The sequence below is a fragment of the Pteronotus mesoamericanus genome, unplaced genomic scaffold (assembly GCF_021234165.1).
Source record: "Pteronotus mesoamericanus isolate MK-2021 breed Mesoamerican mustached bat unplaced genomic scaffold, CSHL_Meso_final contig_130, whole genome shotgun sequence".
In the NCBI taxonomy this organism is placed as follows: Eukaryota; Metazoa; Chordata; class Mammalia; order Chiroptera; family Mormoopidae; genus Pteronotus; species Pteronotus mesoamericanus.
The window spans coordinates 5,855,913-5,877,895 of NW_026555060.1; the positions used below are offsets into that span (position 1 = coordinate 5,855,913).

The 21,983-nt window shown below is 37.2% G+C and overlaps 1 protein-coding gene across 2 annotated transcripts in view; it reads right to left on the reverse strand.

Moving 5' to 3' along the window:
* Positions 1-14,593: 14,593 nt before the first annotated feature.
* The window catches only part of CNOT6L (CCR4-NOT transcription complex subunit 6 like), an 86,615-nt gene continuing 79,225 nt past the window's right edge, over positions 14,594-21,983 (reverse strand). For both annotated transcript variants that reach the window (XM_054591893.1, XM_054591883.1), the window contains exons 11-12: positions 20,681-20,883; positions 14,594-15,874 (exon numbers count right to left, since the gene is read on the reverse strand). In XM_054591893.1, the coding sequence (XP_054447868.1) occupies positions 15,662-15,874; positions 20,681-20,883 (416 nt within the window). In that variant the 3' untranslated portion in view covers positions 14,594-15,661. The remainder of the gene's footprint in view (positions 15,875-20,680; positions 20,884-21,983) is intronic.

Sequence of the window (21,983 nt, forward strand, 5' to 3'; positions counted from 1 at the left end):
TCAGCCCTTCCATTTCTCTCATTGCCTTTCTCTCTTTCTTCCCAAAGTCATCTCAGGCCCTCCTCTCGGCACCTCTCGGAGTCACACACCAGAGGAGCAGAAAAGTAGAACAAACACTTTCCCATTTCACCTTTTCACTAAGACTCTCCTCCATGTGTCTGTGGAAAGACCCAGGGCACTGTCACTAGAGAAAAACTTGTTGCCCAGGAGTGCACAGTTCCCTCAGAAGATCACAGTCCCACCACGGCCGTTTCAGACAGGAGAGATCTGAATTTTGTGTAGTGATTGCCTACATCTGGCAAATGGACAAATAAATATATTTACTTTTAAAAACTATAATGTAAGGTGCTCTCAGACCTTTGGCATATATCCTGAAAGAATTTCTTATATCTCTGTCTGGTGTTGGTTTTCAGGATAGGACAAGGGACGCTGAGAATCCACCTGATATAACACTTGTCCCTCCAGACAGCTGGGTATTTCCATGGATGGACCATGGCATTTACTTGGAGGAGATACTTTAATATGTAGCAAGACAGCAGGTGGTTAAAACACAGTTCAGCCCTGACAGACAAAGAGACATTTCCAGTCACTCCATTTGTACTCAGAATGTAATCATGTCAGAGGACCACACCTACATAGCAACAGAAAAAAAGAGGATCAGGATAAGCCAATAACAAAGCCAGTCCATTGTGGCTTGGTATTTGAGAAGGAAATGTACAGAGGAGAGGTACAAGTTTCGATTAATTCCTTGATCAGTTTTCCATTGTTATATATTGCCACACTTGATTAATTGATTATTCTGTGTGTCTTTACGGGGAGGAAAGCTAAGAACAAAGGGCTAAAGAAAGGCTTAATAATTTCTCTCGCATATGATAACAATTTTCAAACATTAAAAGAACTGTCATATTCTGAGTCTTTAATGAAATCATTTAATAAACATTCATGCGAAAATGAAAAAAACCGCTCCATCTTCCAAAAATGATAAATTGCAAAAAGAACGTAGTTTTTGGTATCTTCTTGCTCCCCAACTTACCCTATGCATTTCTTAATGCCCCTATGCCTTTTTCCCCCCAAAAGTATGCCTACTAGCTGGCCTGTGTTAGGATAGAAGAAATATTCACATTTTGCCTTTTTCACATTGAATCCAGTATTCAATGTCACATGGTTGGTAGGTGGTGAGTTTGTAAAGTCAGATGCTCATGGTGATTACCAAAGATATCCCCTTAGTTCTAATGGATGGTATTAGCATGTAAAACTGAGAACCTGGTCATATGAATAGCATCCAAGACACTTCAGAAACAACTGCTTGGCCAGTTGTGTTAAGTAGAAACCTAATCTGGAGAGTTAAAAGAAGTAGCATATTCTCATGCTCTCTGTCTCTCTAGCAAATCATTCCTCCTTCCCCTGAGGGGTGGGGAGGGGAAGGAAGATGTTTCATGGATCATTGGTGTGAATGTCTGAATCTAACTTCTTGACACAGGGTAGAGACAAATCACACATTCAAACATAAAGTCTCCCCCCCACAGCAGGTTAGTATAGAATGTAAACTTCCAAATTTATCTGATTTTTTTGGTAGGTATAGTTCAAAAACTATTAAGGGCTTAAGCAAAAAGTTGGGCAGGAATCTTTGCGGTGAAGCTTAGAATAAGACTCAAACAGAAAGAGGGGGTTCCCATTTTACTCCCATAGAGTATTTTATAGATGTGGAAATACTAAATATGAAGATTAAAGTTTCCACAGAAATAACTATTTCAAAGCAGGTTTCTTCATAATATTTCCTATCCATATGTTTAGTATCTCATTTCTAAACATCATCTGTGGTTTACTAAATTTAGACAAATCATCTTAGCTACATAGCTGCAAATTACTGAAGAAAGCCAAGCTTATAGGCAGAAACATATATGTTGTTTTGGGGTTTTCTTATTTTCTCAGTTAACAGGTAAGTTTTGAACAAAGTAGTGAGAATAAGGAAAGCAGATAAAATCTTATATAAAAGCTTGCTATTTTTAGTAATTCCACACCTCTCATAAGAGGATATCTATGATGACTTCTTTCTAAAAATTATGTAGGTAACTCTACCAGAAAATAATGCTAGGATTTTACAAGATTTGTCTGACAGTCAGCTGTTACTACTAATGACATACAAGTTTTTCTGAAGCAAGGCCTGTGTCGTATTGTCTCTATGAACCTGCCCACAGCACCGAGTCCATACATAAGAACACGAAAGGGATATACTTCTTGTGCTGCTCATTTGCCTACTTGCCCTCAGATTCATCGCCATCCTTTTTTAGTTCTGCCTGTGTCTCAGGGTTTACATTTCCCAGGGGCCCTTGACAAGTAGCACTGGGGAGTTTCGGCAAACAGGCAGTGTGGCTGGATTACTTAGAAGAGGAGAAGAGAAGCAGCCAGGGTATTTTGCCTCGTCGCTGCTTTGGAGGCATTGCTGGCCATGGCTGTGTTTCCCCCACAGCGCCAATTCCCGTGGGAGAGCCATTCCCATGTATTTTGAACCTCACGAGATCGCCGCTCAGAGGCTCCAGCTCCTACTAGATGGCTTACCTCCTGAGCGCTGGCAACACTGTCCTCCCTCCACTTCATCCACCCAAATGGGGGTAGCAGGTTCCTGCTGCTTTTCCTAATTTCAGGATTGCCTCATTATCTTCTTAATTGACTTCCCAGTTCTTCCATTACCTTTATAACCAATCCCTTGCACTAAATTTTTCTGTTTGCAATACCCGAAGTGGTTTTTATTTTTCCAAATAGCAGGAATGGTCATAGAAAACTGCTATTCAACCTGGAACTCTGGGATTGGGCTGTAATCTGTTTGACCATGAATGCAGTGGAGGCTTCCTTACAAGACAGAAATGAGCACATTAGTAAGTGGCATGCAGTGGAATCATAATTACTTAAACTATAAGCTATGGTTTCTTGAGACATAAGGCGAAGACAAGGCTGTGATCAAGTAACTGATGCACCGGACCATTATGATAACAATTAGGGTTAACAAGAATTATTCCATGGTACGGGTGCTCCTAACTGTCCTGGAGACTGTACACAAAGACAAAGATAAACCTAAGGACTTGAAGTTCTGACCCAAAACCTTAAGCTACGTAGCCATATTCTACAGCCTTGTAGACATAGAGTAGACATGGCTAAGAATCAGGCCAAAGGCTTAATAAAATAAGCTGCAAAGTTGTAACATTATTTAAAAGTGTGGTCCAATCAGGTATTTTATGCTAATATAAGGACCTGGATGGAAAGGAGCATTTCACTGAGACATTGGATGGTGATATTTGGGCAGACAGAGATGAGGCTGTGAGCTCTGAACTTGACAACTCCCTGAACCTTCCTAGCTCGCAGGAGTGGTTTTCCGCCTGTCAATTTAACATCCCAAATGAGGCAACCAACCTTTACTTGCAGAAAAACCTTTACATATGACTTCATTTGTGGCAGTTGCCTGAGAAGAGGATGATTATTCCCTGCAGAATTCATTCAAACCACCCATTATTGTCTCTAATCTTGCAACAAGGGTTATATCTCAACATAGCCCTGATGGAAAAGTGCAGGGCTTGCTCCAATAAAAGGAAATACACCAAAGGAGCTGCATAATTCTGTCAGATATGTATTTTCTTAACTATCATTTCCAGTGCTCAGTGAGGATAGTTGTTAACATCCTGGGTAACACAGCATAGGCAAAGAAGTCTGGAGAATTTTAGAGATGGGATTTTTGACTGGATTCACAATGCACAAACTGCTCAGCCACTCCCATCCATACCAGAAGTAGCCCAAGAAAGCAAATGCTCAACATGGAGTTCCCAACCTGGGTCACTCTCTTGTCTTCCTATTGCTAGTTGATGACCCCAGTGTGCCTTAATGGTGGTGGATTGGAAGTACAGGGGGAAGGGAAGCTTTGGCATATGTGAGAAGAAGTAGCACTTAAACAGTATGGTGTAGTGGTAATAATAAGGATTTTGGGTTGTCTGGTTCTCAATACTGACTTTATACAACTTGTACAAAGAAAATGGCAGTCTCAGATCAGTCAACTACAATTCAGAACATGATGTGAAAGCCAGAAACATCCAGAGTAGTGTGTGATGACCGTTATTTCAGCAGCCATGCGACCAGTGCTACAGGTCAGGCCCAGGATTTGCAGAATAGTGGCAGAGCCACAACCATACAGGCATAGCCTTTAAGGTTGTGAACTCAAAGTGAGACTCTAAAACCTGGGGTGGGGCATTTGGTAGAAAAGCCAGAGAAGTTTGACCCCTCAGAGCCCTCTCCCTTGATAAAAGAAAAAAACCTTCCTTTGTTAAGATAACTTGCAAAGTTTTTGCCTATAGCAGGTGCCTCAAAAGACAATGCTTTTGCCCATTTCTTAATTGGGTTGTTTGTCTTCCTGGTGTGAGTTGTATTAATCTTTGTATGTTTTGGAGATTAAACCCTTATCAGATGTCTCTTTGGTGAAATGTTCTCCCATACAATAGGTTCCCTATTTGTCTTGCTTATGGTTCTTTTGGCTGTGCAGAAGTTTTTCAATTTGATGTAGTCCCATTTGTTTATTTTTCTCCTGTTTCCAGTGCCCTGGGGGATGTATTGGCAAAAATATTGCTATGTGCCTATCTGACATTTTACTATTTTTCTTCTAGGATTTCTATGATTTTGTGACTTATCTTTAAGTCTTTTATCCATTTTGAGTTTATTTTTGTGAATGGTGTAAGTTGGTGGTCTAGTTTCTTTCTTTCTTTTTTTCTTTTTCTTTCTGCACAAACTAGTTTTTCCCAACACCCTTTATTGAAGAGGCTGTCTTTGCTCCATTATATACTCTTCACGCCTTTGTCAAGTATCAATTGATCGTGAAGCTGTGGGTTTATTCCTGGGCTGTCTGATCTGTTTCACTGATCGATGCCTGTTCTTATGCCAGTACCAGGTTGCGTTTATTACAGTATTAGTAATAGTTTGATATCAGGAGTTGTGATACCTAACCTCAACAAGATATCACCTTATACCTGTCAGAATGGCTACCATCAATAAATCAAGAAACAATATGTGCTGGCAAGGGTGTGGAGGAAAGGGAACCCTAGTGCACTATTAGTGGGAATGCAGACTGGTGCAGCCACTGTGGAAAACAATATGCAGTATCCTCAAAAAATTAAAAATGGAACTGTCTTTTGACCCAGTGATTCCAGTCCCTGGAATATAGCCTGAGGATTACAAAACACCAATACAAAAAAATATATGCATCCCTATGTTTATAGCAGCATTATTCACAATAGCCAAGATTTGGAACCAGCCTAAGTTCCCCATCAATATATGAGTAAATAGAAAAGCTGTGGTACATTTACACAATGGAATACTATGCAGCAGTAAAAAAGATAAACTCTTACATTTTGCAACAACATGGATGGACCTGTAGAATATTATGCTAAGTGAACTAAGCCAGTAAGTAAAAGACAAATACCACATGGTATTTCTTATATGTGTGATCTAATGAACAAAATATTAGCAGAAGTTTAGACAGATGAAACAGACCACAGCTGCCAGAGGGGAGGGTGGAGAATAGAATGAAAGATGGTGATGGGATTAACCAAGGAACATTGATGCACAACCCATAGACATGGACAAGAAGATGGGGATTGACTTAGTAAAGGGAGAGGGTGCAGCTGGGTGGAGATGGGCAAAGGAAGAAAAAGCAGAAGCTGTAATAGTACGAACATTTAAAAAAAAAAAAAAGACAATGCTTATCCTCCTAAAGAGGAACCCATACCTCCTTTGAACTCAGGACTCAGTAACTACGGCAACAGCACAGCACAGCATGGGCAGAGGAACAGAGCTCCTACACCAGAAGAAAACAGCTTTCACAGCCAAAGGATTCTAAGACCTGGGCTAACATTATGACCAGGAACTAAAGAAACATGTGGCAGTGGATATTGAAAGTACTGGACCAGCAAGACTTGAATAAGCCTGTATAAAGAACAATTTATTGACACAGTAGCACTCTCTAGTGATTCAAGAATTAGAGTATTAGCAAGGAGTCCTGGAGGCAGTCCTTGAAACTTGCTGTAGCAAGTTGCGTTCCTTCGGAAGCACATTCTAAATGGAGATTAACATGCAGGAAATGTACTAGCGAGTGCTCTCAGAATTAAACACTGTAAAAGGAATCAGAAGTGAACTAACTGTGAACCAAGGACGTAGGTGGGTCAAAATGTGGTCTCAACAAGGGTACCCTGAGGAACTCTGAAGATGGGCTGGCCCTTCAGAGTTGCTGAGGTGGACCAAGACCAATCCCTTATACCCACACATTGCATAGGCATTGCATGTAGGCTGCCTCACTGGAAGGGGTCCATTGGGGCTCACAATGCTGGTGTACATGCAAAGATTCATCACATTGGTGTGAGAAGGTATGGTTGCAGCTACACAGTAGAAGGCAGGAAGCAGCATATCTGGAATCCAAGGGATTCAGTGGGCATCTCTTTGTTCTTTCATGCCGAGGAATGAGTGGGCAATTTCAGTAACCATAGCCTAAGAAACATAAAAATTCTGTTGGGTGAAGGTCTGAGTCATCCTTCCTTAGGGAAGCAACATAGGCCCACTGATGTGTTGGTGCAAAGCAGAGTAAAATTTGGAATGCATAATGGAAGAGGGAAGATGACACACAATAGCCGTAGCCTCAGAACCAGCCACAACAGTGGACTGTACCTCGTTCCAGTATTCCTGTATATTTTGTTGATATTATAGCCTCTCCCGACCTAGGAAGCTGTAATGAAATGGACTTAACAGTGGATCCGAACAGATCTCAGTGGCACAGGGGGGCACACTGCCCTGCCTCACGTGAATTCTCAACTCTCTCTCTCATACTGCCTTGGCAACCAGCTGCACACTAGTCTAACTTGTTAAATGGCACTTTGCCTCAGCCACACCAAATGTTTGTTTTCAGCACCCTGCCACACCATTTCTCCACTATTATTGTATGGGATGCCTGCAGGAACACACTTAGTGAATTTGACTGATGCACAAACATGGACAGGGAAAGGAATGAACACACCTAGAGTAACTCTTTCCTCATGGGAGCTGGAGCCTGTAAATAAATGCTTTCCTCTCCCATCCTTCATGAAAACATTCTGCTCTGCTTCTCAGGAGGTCTGTGGCAACTTTATGACCCACTTGCCCACAGAGGTGACCAGCTCAGTAATGCACCCTTGACTTGACTTTCTCTCCTCAATTTTTAGTTCTCTACACTGCTTTCATGGGATCACTTCTCCAAATAAACTACCTGCATTCAAACCCTTGTCTTGGTGTCTGTTTTTTGAGAGAACCATTTCATGAGATTTAGTTCCTTATATCCATTTTACCAATGAGGATGCATTTTGTCCATGGTCACATGATGAAATGCAAGGACACTTTGTGAATGTCATGCTGGCCCTATCTTAGGAGTCTCCTCTTTATAAGGCAGTATGCTAAAACTTGGTTCCTTCAAGATCCACTTCAGTGGTGAGTCATTCTACTTTTGGAGAACTTCCTAAGCGCTGGACAACATCAAGGCCTCTGTAAAGAGAAGGTCCTCGGCGTCAATGACAGACTCACATTGAATCCTGGGTTAAAAAAAACCCCCAAATCTGTAAGCATGGAGCTTTCAGCCTATAGATTTGTCGATGTTAGCAATCTCTTCCAAAATAAGCTGCCAATATCTTCTTTAAGCACTTAGTAAGCTGGACAGCAATTTTTTTTGCTGTTCCACTCCAAGAATAATCTGGCCTCTATCACACCCTATCTTAAAATCCCATTTCAACTGGATATCCCTACACACAGTTTTCAGGATTCTTAATTATTTTACTATACCTTTCCCTTCCTCCCTTCCAAGATTCTAAGATTTAACATACTTTTACTCTAAAACACTGCAGTATCTTCTCCTGTGTCAGAAGTGGGTTTGGAATATGAACTCTTGGAAGACAGGAAGCCAGTCCATCTATATTCCCCCAAACACCTTGTTCATAGTAGGTATTTGTTTGTTGAATGAACTTACTCTAGGTCTTGCCAGGTCCACCTGTCAATATTGGCAACTTAGCATTCTGTCTGAGGATGTCTAGCACTCAGGATGGGCTAGATTATGCCTTAGTAACAAACCTTTGTTGTATTAAGACACTATAATTTTAGCAGTTGTTTCTCATACATTATGCTTCCTCTGTGGGTCAGTATGGGAGCTCTGCTCACCAAAGTCACTCAAGGGTCTGGGATGAGAGGTTTGATCTCAACACATATCTATGGTCATCAAAGCAAGGAAAGGAAATATGGCAAATTGCACAGTGGTTTTCAAAACCCCACTCAGAACTGACAAACTTTCTTCTACTCAGATTTTGTCAGCCAAAGTAAGTTGTCATAACATGACTAACTTCTGAATTGATTCTAAACAAAGTATTGTTTGAGTAGTAATGTAGTTTTTACCAGAATAAAAAAATGTAGCATAAATTTGTAATTTTTTTGCCTGAATTACCTTGGTTCTCCTTACTTCACTTTGTAAGAGATATACTGGCCTAAACACAGACACTTACACTGCACATACAAAGAGTAAAAAACCAACACAAAGGTATGCAGTTGCAAAATGGCCATTTATTGCCTACAGGGGAAGAAAAGGGAGGGAGAGAAGGGGAAGTACACAGGTGCAAGGAAACAAGCATATATTTAGCCCTATACATCATGTGTGAGCAGTACCCAATCTCCAAAATGGAAAAAAAGTATTTTGTCATCTGACATAGTAGTTAAGGTTCTTAAGCACCTCCCTTCTGAGCTGCCACAGATTTAAAAGGCAGGACTGCTTTGTTTAGTCAATGTTCACATTAATGAAAAAATACTACCACCCAACTGTGTCCTTTTGCACGCACATTTTGTACAGTGTCTACTGTGAAAAACATCTCAGCTGAGCAGCATGGTCAAGATTCAGACCTCATCAACTGTTTCACCATAATAAATAGAAAAATAAATCAGCTGGTGATTTTGTCAGAGAGAATGTGTTCAAGAAGAGTAGAATCACTTTCTCCAGGGATGACAGACTGTTAAATGATTAGAATACTACAGAACCAATCTATTAAACATTAAACACTAGTAAGCTACAATTACATGGCACTTCATTAAATCTTTTAATTAAAAAAAAATCTTAGATTTTGAACTGATTATCAGAGCATAGTAACAAACTAATTTAGTGCTAGACTTTTTCTTAGGACAAAAGCAAAGTAAATACACAATGTAAAACAGATTTGTCTTGGAATAGTATCAATAGAAACTACCATGTATTCAGGGAAAAAATTACCAAAACAGCTTGCTCAGTTTTAAACTCATGTGCTTTGCTTTCCAACCATTAAATTAGCTACAAAAAACACTTTATAGGCCACAAAATGACTCAAATGTATGCAAAACAATGAATTTAATGCCAAGTACTGAAAATAAATGAACCCTTCCCAATTCAAATTGTAAAATGAGTAGAAGAGTAGGTCATCTCATGGACAATGAGTTGGCACTTGTTTTATATTTGAAATCACGATAGAAGATACAAATTAATTCATGGTGAATTTGACCAACACCCTGGCTCTTTTATAGAGAAAAGGTACATACACATTCTTTCTCTTAAAAAAAAAAAAAAAGAAGAAGAAAAAGAAAAGAAAAAAAACCCTCTGTTCATCCCACCCTACTGGAGATAACAAAAAGTTGTAATGTTCATCCTACTCAGGATATTCCAAGTACTCCAATAAATTCTATTCCTCAGTTTCTCCTAGATAAAAGAATTACTTGCATTTGGACAACTGTACGAATGCCCATAGTGCACTTCTCAGTGCTGCTGGTGTTTAAGAAATTTGCCACTCACAACACTGAACAATTCCCAATCCAGTGTGCGATAACACAGCCATCCAAACCCCTCCCTTCCCCCAAAGTTGGCAAAGCACCGCTCAGGAATTTCACAGGTAAGGGAATATATTTTTAGCAAGTTAAGCACAGAGAAAGGACAGTACAGTTTCTGCATACACACCCGGCTACTGTATCGCTTACTGCATTAAGAATGAAACAAGTAGCAGGAAACTAAGCCTGTTCAGTAAAGAGCAAAAGCCATTACTTGACACATCAACACGGAGCCAATTGTGTGAGTTAAGATAACTAATTAAACCAATGTGGTACATATAACCACTGAGAGCTTGAAAGAAAACACAGTAATATATCAGTAATTAGAAATTAACACAAAACTGAAATGAGCAAGGACCACTTCCAAGGGGGTCACCATGATTCTTATGCTTCAGAGTTAAAAGTAACAAACATACAAACAGGAAAGTTATCTAAATTCAGGGAGATTGTTATAACAAAAATTACTAATAGGCACCAAAGTATGCCTTCTGAAAGTTTCTGAAAGTTGAATGTACCAATGCCAAGAGTCATATCACTTGGCATTTGCATACCCTTTTCATATGTGATTAATTTCTGATGACACAACTTCTAATTTTAATACAATGCTGAGTTTATACTATGTGCCATAAAAAATTAACATTTCATAGGCAGAAATGACCTTATTTCATATGCTTTGAAAGTAAAAACCATTTTACTTAAAAACTCCCATTGCTTCAATGGCATCATGATTTGTTGAATAAAACCTCAACATGTTCGTTTTCCTTTGGTTCCAAGATTAACCTAAGTCTAACCAAATTTATGCCAAAAGAAATTACCAACAAGGTTAATAAAGCTTGCATTTCCTGGTATCTCCCTAGTTCTTCCTGTAGGACTTGTGATTTAACAGAAGGTATTTGGTTAAAACAAGAAACATGAATGCTCTCCCTTATTACCTTCTTAAAAAGAAATGTTTGGGTTTTTTCCCCCTTTCTTTCTGTGGATCTTGTCCAGAACATCCTGCAGTATACGTATAAAGTTTTCTTTCTTTTTTATTTTTACCTTTAAGCTTTAAAATGGCAGTTCTACAATAAAGATTTACATGTCATTCTGTAAAATGAAAGATGCTCCTGGCATCCTGTTCTTAAACAGAGTACAACTTTTGGTAAATAAGCCAAGTTATAGATGAACTAATTTATTTGTTTTAATTCAAATTAGATGATCAGTAAGCTATTGCAAAATTTCAAGCAACCACAGTATAAAATTTCTCATCTGTGTACAATTTCAAAACCTCAGTTGAAGTTCCTGGCTTAGAAAAATCTGATTTCCCTATCAGAGTTCTACAAACATGATCCAATTGAGAAGGAAAAGGTGAAGCATACCTTCTACACACGTTCAGAAGGGTGACTTTTTTAAAAGGGAAGAGTAGGTGGGAGAGAAAGAGATTACCCTACAAATGTGAAAATTCACATTCTGTCAAAATATAAGCATGGATGAGTGTGCTATTTTGAAAATGTGCCATAAAATCTTTGCTTCCTATAAACCATTATTCTTATGGTCTGCCAAAGGTATCAGAAACTGATGATGTTTTCTGGGACCGAAGCTACTGACCACCCAATGTGTTTTACAAAGCTATTAAATTTCCTCAGAAGCTCAGAATGTAAGACCTTATAGATAAGTAAGTATTGGGGCACAGTCAATTCTTATTGCTAGAAAATCTAGCTGTGGATTAGAAATGATGAACCATATGTCCTTGGTTCCATCAAAGAAGACATTTAACCTATTTTTTTCTTGTGCTTTCTCTATGCCTTGGCATTTGATTTGAAAGTATAGATGGCATTAGTGATCTTTAGAAACTCTTGGAAATTCAGATACAAACTTTTCACCCATTTAACTATACTTAGGAGAAACAATTTTAAAATGGAGCACAATATGTTTACCCATGTTCCAGTTTTAATGCACCACATCTTCAATTCTAATATCCCACCACAGAAAAAGTGATATGAGCCTTAGATATCTTTCCACTTTCTCCCTTGCTTCTCTGTGATTTAATATATGACTTTAAGACACCAAAGAAAAGGGACAAATTAGAAATGAAGCTTTATATTTCTGCAAACTACAACACTAAAACACAGTGGCTTCTTTAATACATTCACACAGGATGCTTATTAGTAAAATTAAATATTTGCCTATGAATATCAGAAAAGTAATTTGAAAACAAAGAACTTGGAACAAGGCAAATGGGAGGGGAAAGCTGGTCTCAGAACCCATTGTGCCATACCTGACTTTAACATGTGATATTCAAACAATCGTTCACACGCCTTACATCAAAGAAATGAAACAAAAATATTCAGCTACGTTGTACAAAAATTTTTTTTACATAAAACATCATAAATCTTGAACAGATTTACTATATCTGAATTCTAAAAAGTTGCCTATAGAATGGTGCTGGGATTCTGTTCTCTGCTTGCTTTTAGGCAGTGCTGTTGCTTAAAAGTTGACACCAGGCACAATATTTTAAAACAAAGTCAACAAGCAAGGAGCAGTAAGTGGATCTGAGCCTTTCCCAGATGTCAGTCCTGAGGATGCTGCGATATTCCCCATCACAAGGTGTAAAGCTATGAGGCGGAAACTGATGCCTGAGAGAGTGGGTGACGACATGCACTTGCATGACTGCTGTAATGGCAAACAGTGCAGTTTTCCCTTCCTCAAACAACACTGTTTTAGTAAATTTAAAGAACACTCCAGTTCTTAGATAAATATCAGAAATCATATTTAACAGTTAAAAAAACACATCACCACAATCTAAAAATGCCCAAATTTTATCTTCAGATAAAATATGTAGCAGCCCCATGGCATAAAGCTTATTAACTTATTCTGAGAACTAGAAAGTATATGAGCATAAATATTTTATTCTCACTGAATATATACCTTATGTCATTCACCTCTTCCTTTTGGCTTCTCACTGCCGAAGTTCCAAATGGCATGGTTTTTAACAAGACAATACTGAGGAGAGCAGCATTTCTGATCATCTGAATTGGCAGCTCAAAACAGATACCACTCCTTTTACAAAGGGAACAAAGGGTGAAGGGTGTGTGAAATTTGGGCAGTGGGCTAAAGGGAAACCGTGCACATGAAATTTGGGTCACCATGCCCCAAGTATGTGTGCCACCCAAAACATAACACAATTACCTACTTCAACAGAGCTACTGCCAACACTTACTAAAACCACATTAAAAATACACAGGATAATGAATGGTCTGAAAGAGTGCATTTGGAAGCAGAGAGAACCCAATTACACACCTTCCTGCAACAGAGTGCCTCGATCATACACAAAATAAACTTAAGCTGTTTACAATGTTTCCCAATTTTTTTTATTTTTCCCTCTACATTTAACTATTAAAAAAGTTTTTATTAATAAATGGGCTCCTCTGTGGTTCATATACAATCATAAGTGAACTTTAAATTCCATTTTATACAAACATCTCAAAAAATATTGGGAGTGAAGTATGGTAGGAAATATTGCTCACATTGCTAATTAACATGCGTATATGAAAGGAGGAAAATGTTTTGTTAGTGCATATACCTCCAGAGCAGAAAACCCACCCAAAACAAAAGATTTAAAATAAAACATACAGTAGCTGATTACAAAAAAAGGTAATGTCCACAAAATTAAGTTTTTCATGCTATTCTACTTTCCAGTACTATGCTTCAGGTAATCAATTTGCATGGCTAGATGTTGAATGCTTGAGGTATATAAGAAGGGATACCTGCACATTGAGGAAAATCTGTCATCTTAAGGGTTGTCTCTTTGTGTGTTTGCTTATTCTGGTACTTTAACTTTTTTAAAATAATATTTTATTTACATCAAACTTCACTCAACTACAATGACATTCCAATTATAATAGATGACAAACAATGCCTCATCACTAGGCACTTTTAAAAGGGAGTTTAGGCTTTACAGAAACCTTCTGATGCAATCCCATATAAGATACTACATCATCCCACCACCCTCATCCCAGTAAAATTACCCTCAGGGAAATATTATATTATATAGCCTGATTAATTTACTGTGGAAGAAATTAGTATAAAATGACCAAAGGAAAAGCATCATTTAAGACTACTAAAACAGCCTAAGATGTCAGGTTTGAAAGAGGAGACAAATTGTATATATTTAAAACTAATTAAATAATTTAAATTTGACTTGTACTTATATATTAGTGAGACACAAATATAGGCTATTTTCTTTTAAAATTTCATTCACATAATGGAAAATTTCTTGTTTATTAAAAATATCACATTTTGAGACTAGAAACAGTAAAGTGCATGAAAAGTTTAAAATATAAATTTCAGAAAACTCTTATAGCAGCAAAAAAGCAGAATAAAGAAAAACTTAAAAACACAGACACAACCTTTTCCTGTTACTGTGCCATAATTAACATCAAGTAGCCAACCAATTTTCCCCCCAGAAAAAGATATTACCATCACTGCCTCTTGAGTCACAGATTTTTCAACTGGCCCCTGGGGGCAAAAAAAAAAAAAAAAAAAAAAAAAAGATTCCAACATATCTAAAGAGCATCAACAGTTGGGAATAAACCAGTAGCTTCTTAATTCAACCCTGACAGACAATGAAAACAAAGATTTAAAGCATATAATGGCCATTTGGCAACTAGAGTCAGGAAAAATGATCCAAGGTTTTCAACTACTCCTTGTTCTTCTCTTCCCCAAATCCTTTCTATTGTCACCTCAAATAGCCAAAGCCAACAGTCACTTGACCTACTTTGGGAAACACATGGAATATTTGAATAGCTTTCCCTTCTAAAACTTTCATCAGGGCCTCTTCTTTCAGTAGTTGCTTTTTCTTTTTAACATTTGGCTGTAACAGCAAAAATGACATAGATCATATAGTGTGTTTTTCCAGCACAACCAGGCAGAAACAGGTAGTTGGGAATAATGAAAAATACTGGACTCTAATTTTGTGGGCCTCCTAAATATACCAAATTCTATTTGCAAGGTGTGTGACAGTAAAAATTACCTGCTGTTTCCCTATAAATAAACTGGAGAGAGAGGCTTAGAATATTTCCAATAAGGCGATAACAAACAGGAGAACAAAATTCAGAGTGATTCCTCAAAAAACACAACAAAACAAAAAACTAACAAGTGTTTGCCCAACAAAGTATCATGTGCTGTTAACTGCCTGATTCTAAAAGCATATTGTGCAACCATCTTTAATTTTTCAATTTTTCTTATATATGGCTAGAGGCTACATCATAGTTTGTGTACAGATTGAGTAAATTTAAGTGCTTCATTAATGTGCAAATAACTTTGGGAGCCCAAGATCAGTTTGTTATAATGGAAAACAGAAATTCAAGAAAGTTTTCCCTGTAAGGCATACCATCAAGTTTAAAATCTTACATAGTTTTTAAAAATTGCCTTTTACAAAAATGGTTGGCTCACTTGAAACCATTTAGAGGAAAATATTTGTTTTGGAAAAACAAAAACACTATAGTTGGGTCTAGAATTGGTGATTTATCAATTATGAATGCTGATTCCTAATATAATATGAAGAAAGACCAATTTAAAAACATGTTATAAATTAAAAATTTGGAAAGAGAGTAATACTTTGGTTCCAACCCTAGTGCCAAATGATACCAATATGCACAAAAATGTACAAAATCTTATAGCAAACATATAATGAAAGGAACCTGAAGAAGCAGCCATACTTCACTCCTACATACTTTGATTTACAACTGTACAGGTCCATAGCAACAGATCCCCGTCTTTGCGGGGCAGTACTCCACTACCTCCGATTAGGTAAGTGAACACCATTGACAAGAGGCAGGAGTGGAGGGTGGAGTTCAAGTTGTGTTAACAGTGAGAAGTGGTCTGAAGGGATGTGTGGGTGTGGACACCCAGTGATGTTGTTTTCAACCAGCCATTGAGGATCTAAAGGCCCCAGGACACCAAGCACGTTCATATGAGTCTTGGAATAGAAAATGTAGTCAATCACGCCCTGAAAAGAGATTGGGGGTTGGGGGGAAAAAAAAAAGAAAAATATATGCTTAGGAAAGAGAAAAACTCAAAATATATAAAGAACAATCCATAATTTACAAAAGCCAAATACCTGAGTGACCTGTACTTATTGTCTTGACAATGGGCAAAATAAGGTTCAAGTCTTCAATGGGTGTTACATGAAATAAAGGTGGCTCAATAGGAAAACACAGTGCCCTACTGGAATCATGAAGACTTGCACTTATATGTATGGTAAGCAAACTGAGAAGCTAAGCGTGTCAAATTACATCTAGGCATCTTTAGAATTTGCTTCCTTGGGTGGTGAAATCTAATATATCAGTGTAAGTATTACAGAAATTGCACTGACTTTAACAGTTACAATAAGTAGAAAATAAGAATATTTTTATAAATACATAAATAATAATAATAAGACTCAAATTAATTTCTTTAATAATTGGAAACATTTTTAATTGTTTGCACATCAAAATATCCAAACACATCTGAAAGAAGCCATGGTAAACATGTTTTCAGACTTGTTAATCCTAGTTCAGACTTCCTGTATTTTTTACATACATACAAAATGCTGCATACAGTTCATTGCTCTAATCCATTCTATAGTTTAGAAGATTCATTTTCACAAATCCTGGTATACTCTAAATTCTGGATTCCTTGCTGCATAACTTTACCTAAGTAAAAAATATTCAGCAGGAACCATATATATTATCAGCTGTGTGTCTCTCAAGAGTTTGATCAGTAAGTTTTAAAACTATTGTGCTTTTCTACCCCAGACTGTGTATGCAAGAATGAAGTCAAATTTTTTCCTTCCCACATGAATGAAGTCTGAGCCCAAGTATGGAGAATATATCTGGATCTGGAGGCACCTATTTACAAATATACATAATGAGTTCCAGCTAATATTTTATATGGTATTGCATATATGAAATGGGATACTTTATAAAAAAATAAAGAAAAATAAACTTTAATTTAAAAAATTATACTGTAAAATTCTGGAAACAATTACCTTAGTTTGCTGACTTTGACATTAACAAGACCAAAATAACAAAACAGTTCCTTAACCTAACTTAACCACAAATGAAACCTAAAGTGAAATAAGCCAGGCGGTGAAAGACAAATACCATATGATCTCACCTATAAGTGGGACCTAATCAGCAAAGCAAGCAGCCAAGGAAAATATGACCAGCAACATTGAAAGAAAGAAGAAACTGAGATGGATGGGAGTTAGGGAGGGAGGAAAGGTAGTGGGGAGGGGAAGGGGAAGGGGTCAGATCAAGGAACAGCTGTGAAGGACACATGGACACGGCCACGGTGGGGAAGGATTGAGGAGGGGAGGTAGGGGTGGGTGGGGCAGGGGAAAGTGGTGGCAGGTAAATGGAGACAAATGTATTTGAAAAATTAAAAAAAAAAAAAGGAAAGAAAGAAAAGAAAGAAACCAACTTGAATCCAGGGGCAAGCTTTCTGCAACTAATACTCCAAGTCCAAATAGTCAAGAAATATTAGTACAGGTATTATCCCTTCATTTGGTTACTGCCTACTTTTGCAGTGACATTTTAGGAAAATGGTTAACAAGGGTCAGGGTGGTCTTACTTTCCTTTATGAGACTATCCTTTTCTTTAGCTATAAAGTAAACAAAATAAAAGTGAAATATTCTCAATTACTTAAGTTGACTAAAACCTCCCATATCCTATCACTTTATTAGACTGTTATGTATATCAGTTGGAATCCTTTGCAAACACAGGCCCCGATGTTAGGCCTCCAGAAAGTAATGTTTTTAATTGGAAGCATCACTTGCAACTATTTTCTTGGTTTGAAATATCAGAGTAAAAGCTCTTATCAAAACACTTAGCAAGGTCATGTCTGTGAACCTGCCCAAATATTTGTATGTAACACATGTGCATTTGTCCACTGTATCATATTTGCAAAGGAGGTTATAGACTAAATGATCCTTAACCTTTTTTGAGTCAAACTATCTCTTTTTTAAAAAAGACTATATACTATGGGAAAGCAGTCTTTAAATAAGTAAAGACTATATTAAATCTATAGAATTATATTTAAGAAAAAAGTAAAAACAATGAAATAGTTTATTAGCTAACATCATGTTTTGTTTTGTAAAAAAAAAAAAGGGGGGGAGAATATTATGTACCATAAATTTTATAATTCAACAGAGAAAGATTTACTACTTGACATAATAGGAAAACTGTCCTTCCTCTTTCCATTAAATGCTTCAGGTACACCCTGAAATTTAGTCAGATTGGAGCAAGGAGAGCAGCAGCAAAAATTCTGTATTACGCTGTTTATTCAACTTATGGACTCAATGGCAGTGTATCCCCAAAATTCATTATGTTGAAAACCTAACTCCCAATGTGATAATTTTAGGAGGTAGGGCTTTGAGAGGTGATCAGGTCATGACAGGGGAGCCCTCATGAATAGGATCAGTGCTCTATAAAAGAGGTTTGAAAACACTCTCGCCCTCTCTACCATGTGAGGCTACAACAAGACACAGCTGTCTGCAACCCAAAAAGAGGGCCTTTATCACAACCTGACCATCCTGGTACCCTGATCTTGTATTTCCAGGCTCCAAAACTGTGAGCAATAAATTTCTGTTGTATAAGCCATACAGTCTATTGTATTCTGTTATAGCAGACCAAACTAAGGCATCTGGTCTGCAAGTAATTCTGCTAACTGCTTACCCTTTGGTTCCTTCCAAATCAGTTCTAGATTAGATAAATCTGAGTTCTAAATGCTCTTCTATATTTCTAACTTATTCAAAGTCCAAGAAAATAAACAAATGCCAAGCCAAGTGAATAAAACTTAACAATACTACACTGATGCAATAGCAAGATACTGCATGGGGATCTGTATTTAATGCTAATCGCAGGACATTTTTATATTTGATGTTACCTATCCTTTTTTACTGATTGCTTTCAATATTGGTATAGCACTGATTATTTCCTATACATGCCTCTTTCCCAAAGATTTTTATAGCTCTCTCCTTTTTCATCCTTTCCCATGTGTCCAAACAGCAAACACTCTCTGAGTCATGTATTTTTGGTTTTTTAACTACTTATTTGGGGATGTAAATGGTTCAATATGATTTTTGATTCAATTATTAACACATGTAAGGTCTTTTGTTGGAAAAATATCAACAAAGGATTTTAAAAGAATTCAGATGACTGAGGAAGATGACTTAAGGTAATATTCCAAATTTTGTTTCTCTAATTTTGACTTTGAGTAAGGCAAAAGTAACCTTTATAAAAGCCTTTATAACCTTTATATAGATGAGGTAGAAATGATATGGTCTTTTTACCTACATGTGCACATACCGAAACGATAATAAAAGTTGTAGAATTGTTGAACACATATTTTGGGGAACTTTATTTTAGGTTTACTGGGATTATGCCAGCAGAGATATATGACAAAAATGTATTATTTGCCACTGTGTTTGTTTAGTATATATCACTATAGTCACAAAAATAGAAATTAATCTATAGTAAACTATATATGATTAAACCTAGAGGTTTTCCTCTAAGTTTATCCACGAGTAATGGTGTGCTAGAGTTGGCTAGTATCTGCTTTCTCAGCACTTCATCCCACCTCTGTGTTCAATGGTATTATTTTGGGAGCTTGAAATCTACTACAGTGTGAGTACTTATACCACAGAAATTAGTAAAACTACAGATTAGGGATTCCTTTTCCCCAAAAGCTAGCTATTAAATATTTTCTAGCACATCATTGCGTATGAGTGATTTGAACAAAACCATTTATCTCTAGATAGTATTATCTAACAGCAAAAATATTTAAAAATCAGATTCAACTACTGAACAATTTTTTTTTCATTTCAGGATTACAAAAGCAGACTAATAATATCAGTATATGAATTTCCTTTCTTTTTCCTCTTAATTTGTTTTTTGGAAAGGGGCAAACAAGCACTGAAAATGGGAAAAGGTTATTGGAGATGTGTAAGAGCCCATTTCATAAATTTCCTTTGGTATTTTATTAAATTCCCTGTAGGCTTCTTACACCAAACTACTTTTTAACATCTGCATTTTTTTTTTTCCAGGACAATATAAGACTTTAGGATAGATGTCTGCAATGGTGGAAAATCAAGCAAAGGTACAACAGAAGAGCTGTAGGCAGGCAGAATGATCAGAAAATTAGCAACGGGAAAAGGGTTAATTATGGAAAACCATTACAGTCAATCTTTCTAAAGAACAACTGGTCTTGCACAATGGGCCCTCTAAAGAACTACCTTTTCTTTTATCAGGCTGGAATGTTCCACTGCCTGGGATTTTTGTATGACTACATGGAAGTAAAACAGATCCTAAGTACAACCGTCTCTAACCCCATCTCCCAAAGGAACCTGGAAAGGAATGGAAAATCCTAAGAGAATTTTGAGAGAATACTATATAAAGTCATTCGAGGTGAATTTAGCTATATCAGGTTGCTTATTATTTGGATCCTTACTGAAGTTAGACATGGTATGGACAATGAAATTTAATTATATTAAAAAATATAAGTGCTTCCAATGCCTGGCACATACTAAATATTTTGAGAGTTTTTGCTATTATCAATGTAATTTGAAATTTGAACAAATAACGGTTTAAGAAGAATCTGGAAGTTAACAATAAAAATCAGAAAACCTCCTTACATTTAGGTGTATACTTAGCCAAGACATTCTGAGAATCTAAAAATTCCTGAAGATTATGCAATTAAGCATAAATAATATAAACTTTTCTTATCACATTCATATTTAACGTAATTTCTACAGCAGCCCAGAGCAACCACTCACTTTGAAATCAAAGGTGTAATTGGTGTAAGGCATCAAGTTATTTTCATAAGCGCTCTTCAGTTGGAAGCCATGTGTGATTCTCCCTTCTGAGCTTCCATTCTTTCCATTGCAGCTGAAGTTCATAAGACACTCATTGTACCTTAGTTCCTTGAAGTCTTTATGGTTGTCAGCTACTCCTCCATTGCTTAAATATTCCACAACACCTAGCAGAATGAAGAAGAAAGAAATACCATTACAACTTAGACCCTATACAAAATTTTACGGCCAAAATCCATTGCCAGGTGAATATACCTGGTTCAAAGTGCTTTTTATTAGTTTTTTATTAGGTTAAACAATACGAAAGTGCCTTTTTGTTATTATTGTTGTTGTTGTTTAAAAAAATCCAGTTTCATCAATTCCATATGGTTGATTTGAACTGAAAGGTATTTGCCTATTTCAGAGCACAGGATCAGGATCACCCAGAAATATCCTGTTTTCTTAATGGTTCTTCAGGCTAAAGACGATTCCCAGGGCTTAGGATGGCATTCACGGGAAAGGTCTTGACCCTAGAGGATTCTGGGTGTTTTTTTTTTTTAAAGATTTTATTTATTTATTTTTAGAGAGAGGGGAAAGGAGGAAGGAAGAGAGGGAGAGAAACACTGATGTGAAAGAGAAAGATCAATCGGTTGCCTTTCCTATGCACCCTGACTGGGGACCTAACCCACAACTCAGGCATGTGCCCTGACTGGGAATTGAACTTGTAACCTTTTGCTTTGTGAGTTGACACCCAATTAACTGAGAACTGAGCCACACTGGTGGTCAGGACTTGACCCTAAATGCTTTTAGAATGTTACTCCAAATCACCATTTTGTTAGTATTTCACCCTCCTACGCAGTCAGTCAACAACTTTGGAATATATAAAATATGGCATAAATAATAATTAAAAAAAATAATTTATAACAGAAATAGATTTTGCATTTTCAACATCTGAACATCTAGTTTCGGCTATGCAACATTATTCTTTATTTTGCGCTACAGTGATTTTTTTCAGTCTGACATTATAAAGGACAAAAATAATAGGTGTGCCTAAAAAGCCAAAGAGAGTAGAAGCATTAAAAAAAGTACACTGCTGCTGCCCTGGCCAGGTGGCTTAGTTGGTTGGAGCATCATCCTATATGTCAAAAGGTTGCAGGTTCAGTTCCCAATCAGGGTACATCTTAGGTTGTGGGTTCAACTGTTGGTCAGGGCACGTACAAAGGGCAACTAATCAATGTTTCTCTCTCACATCAATGTTTCAATGTTTCTCTCTCTCCTCCTTTCTTAC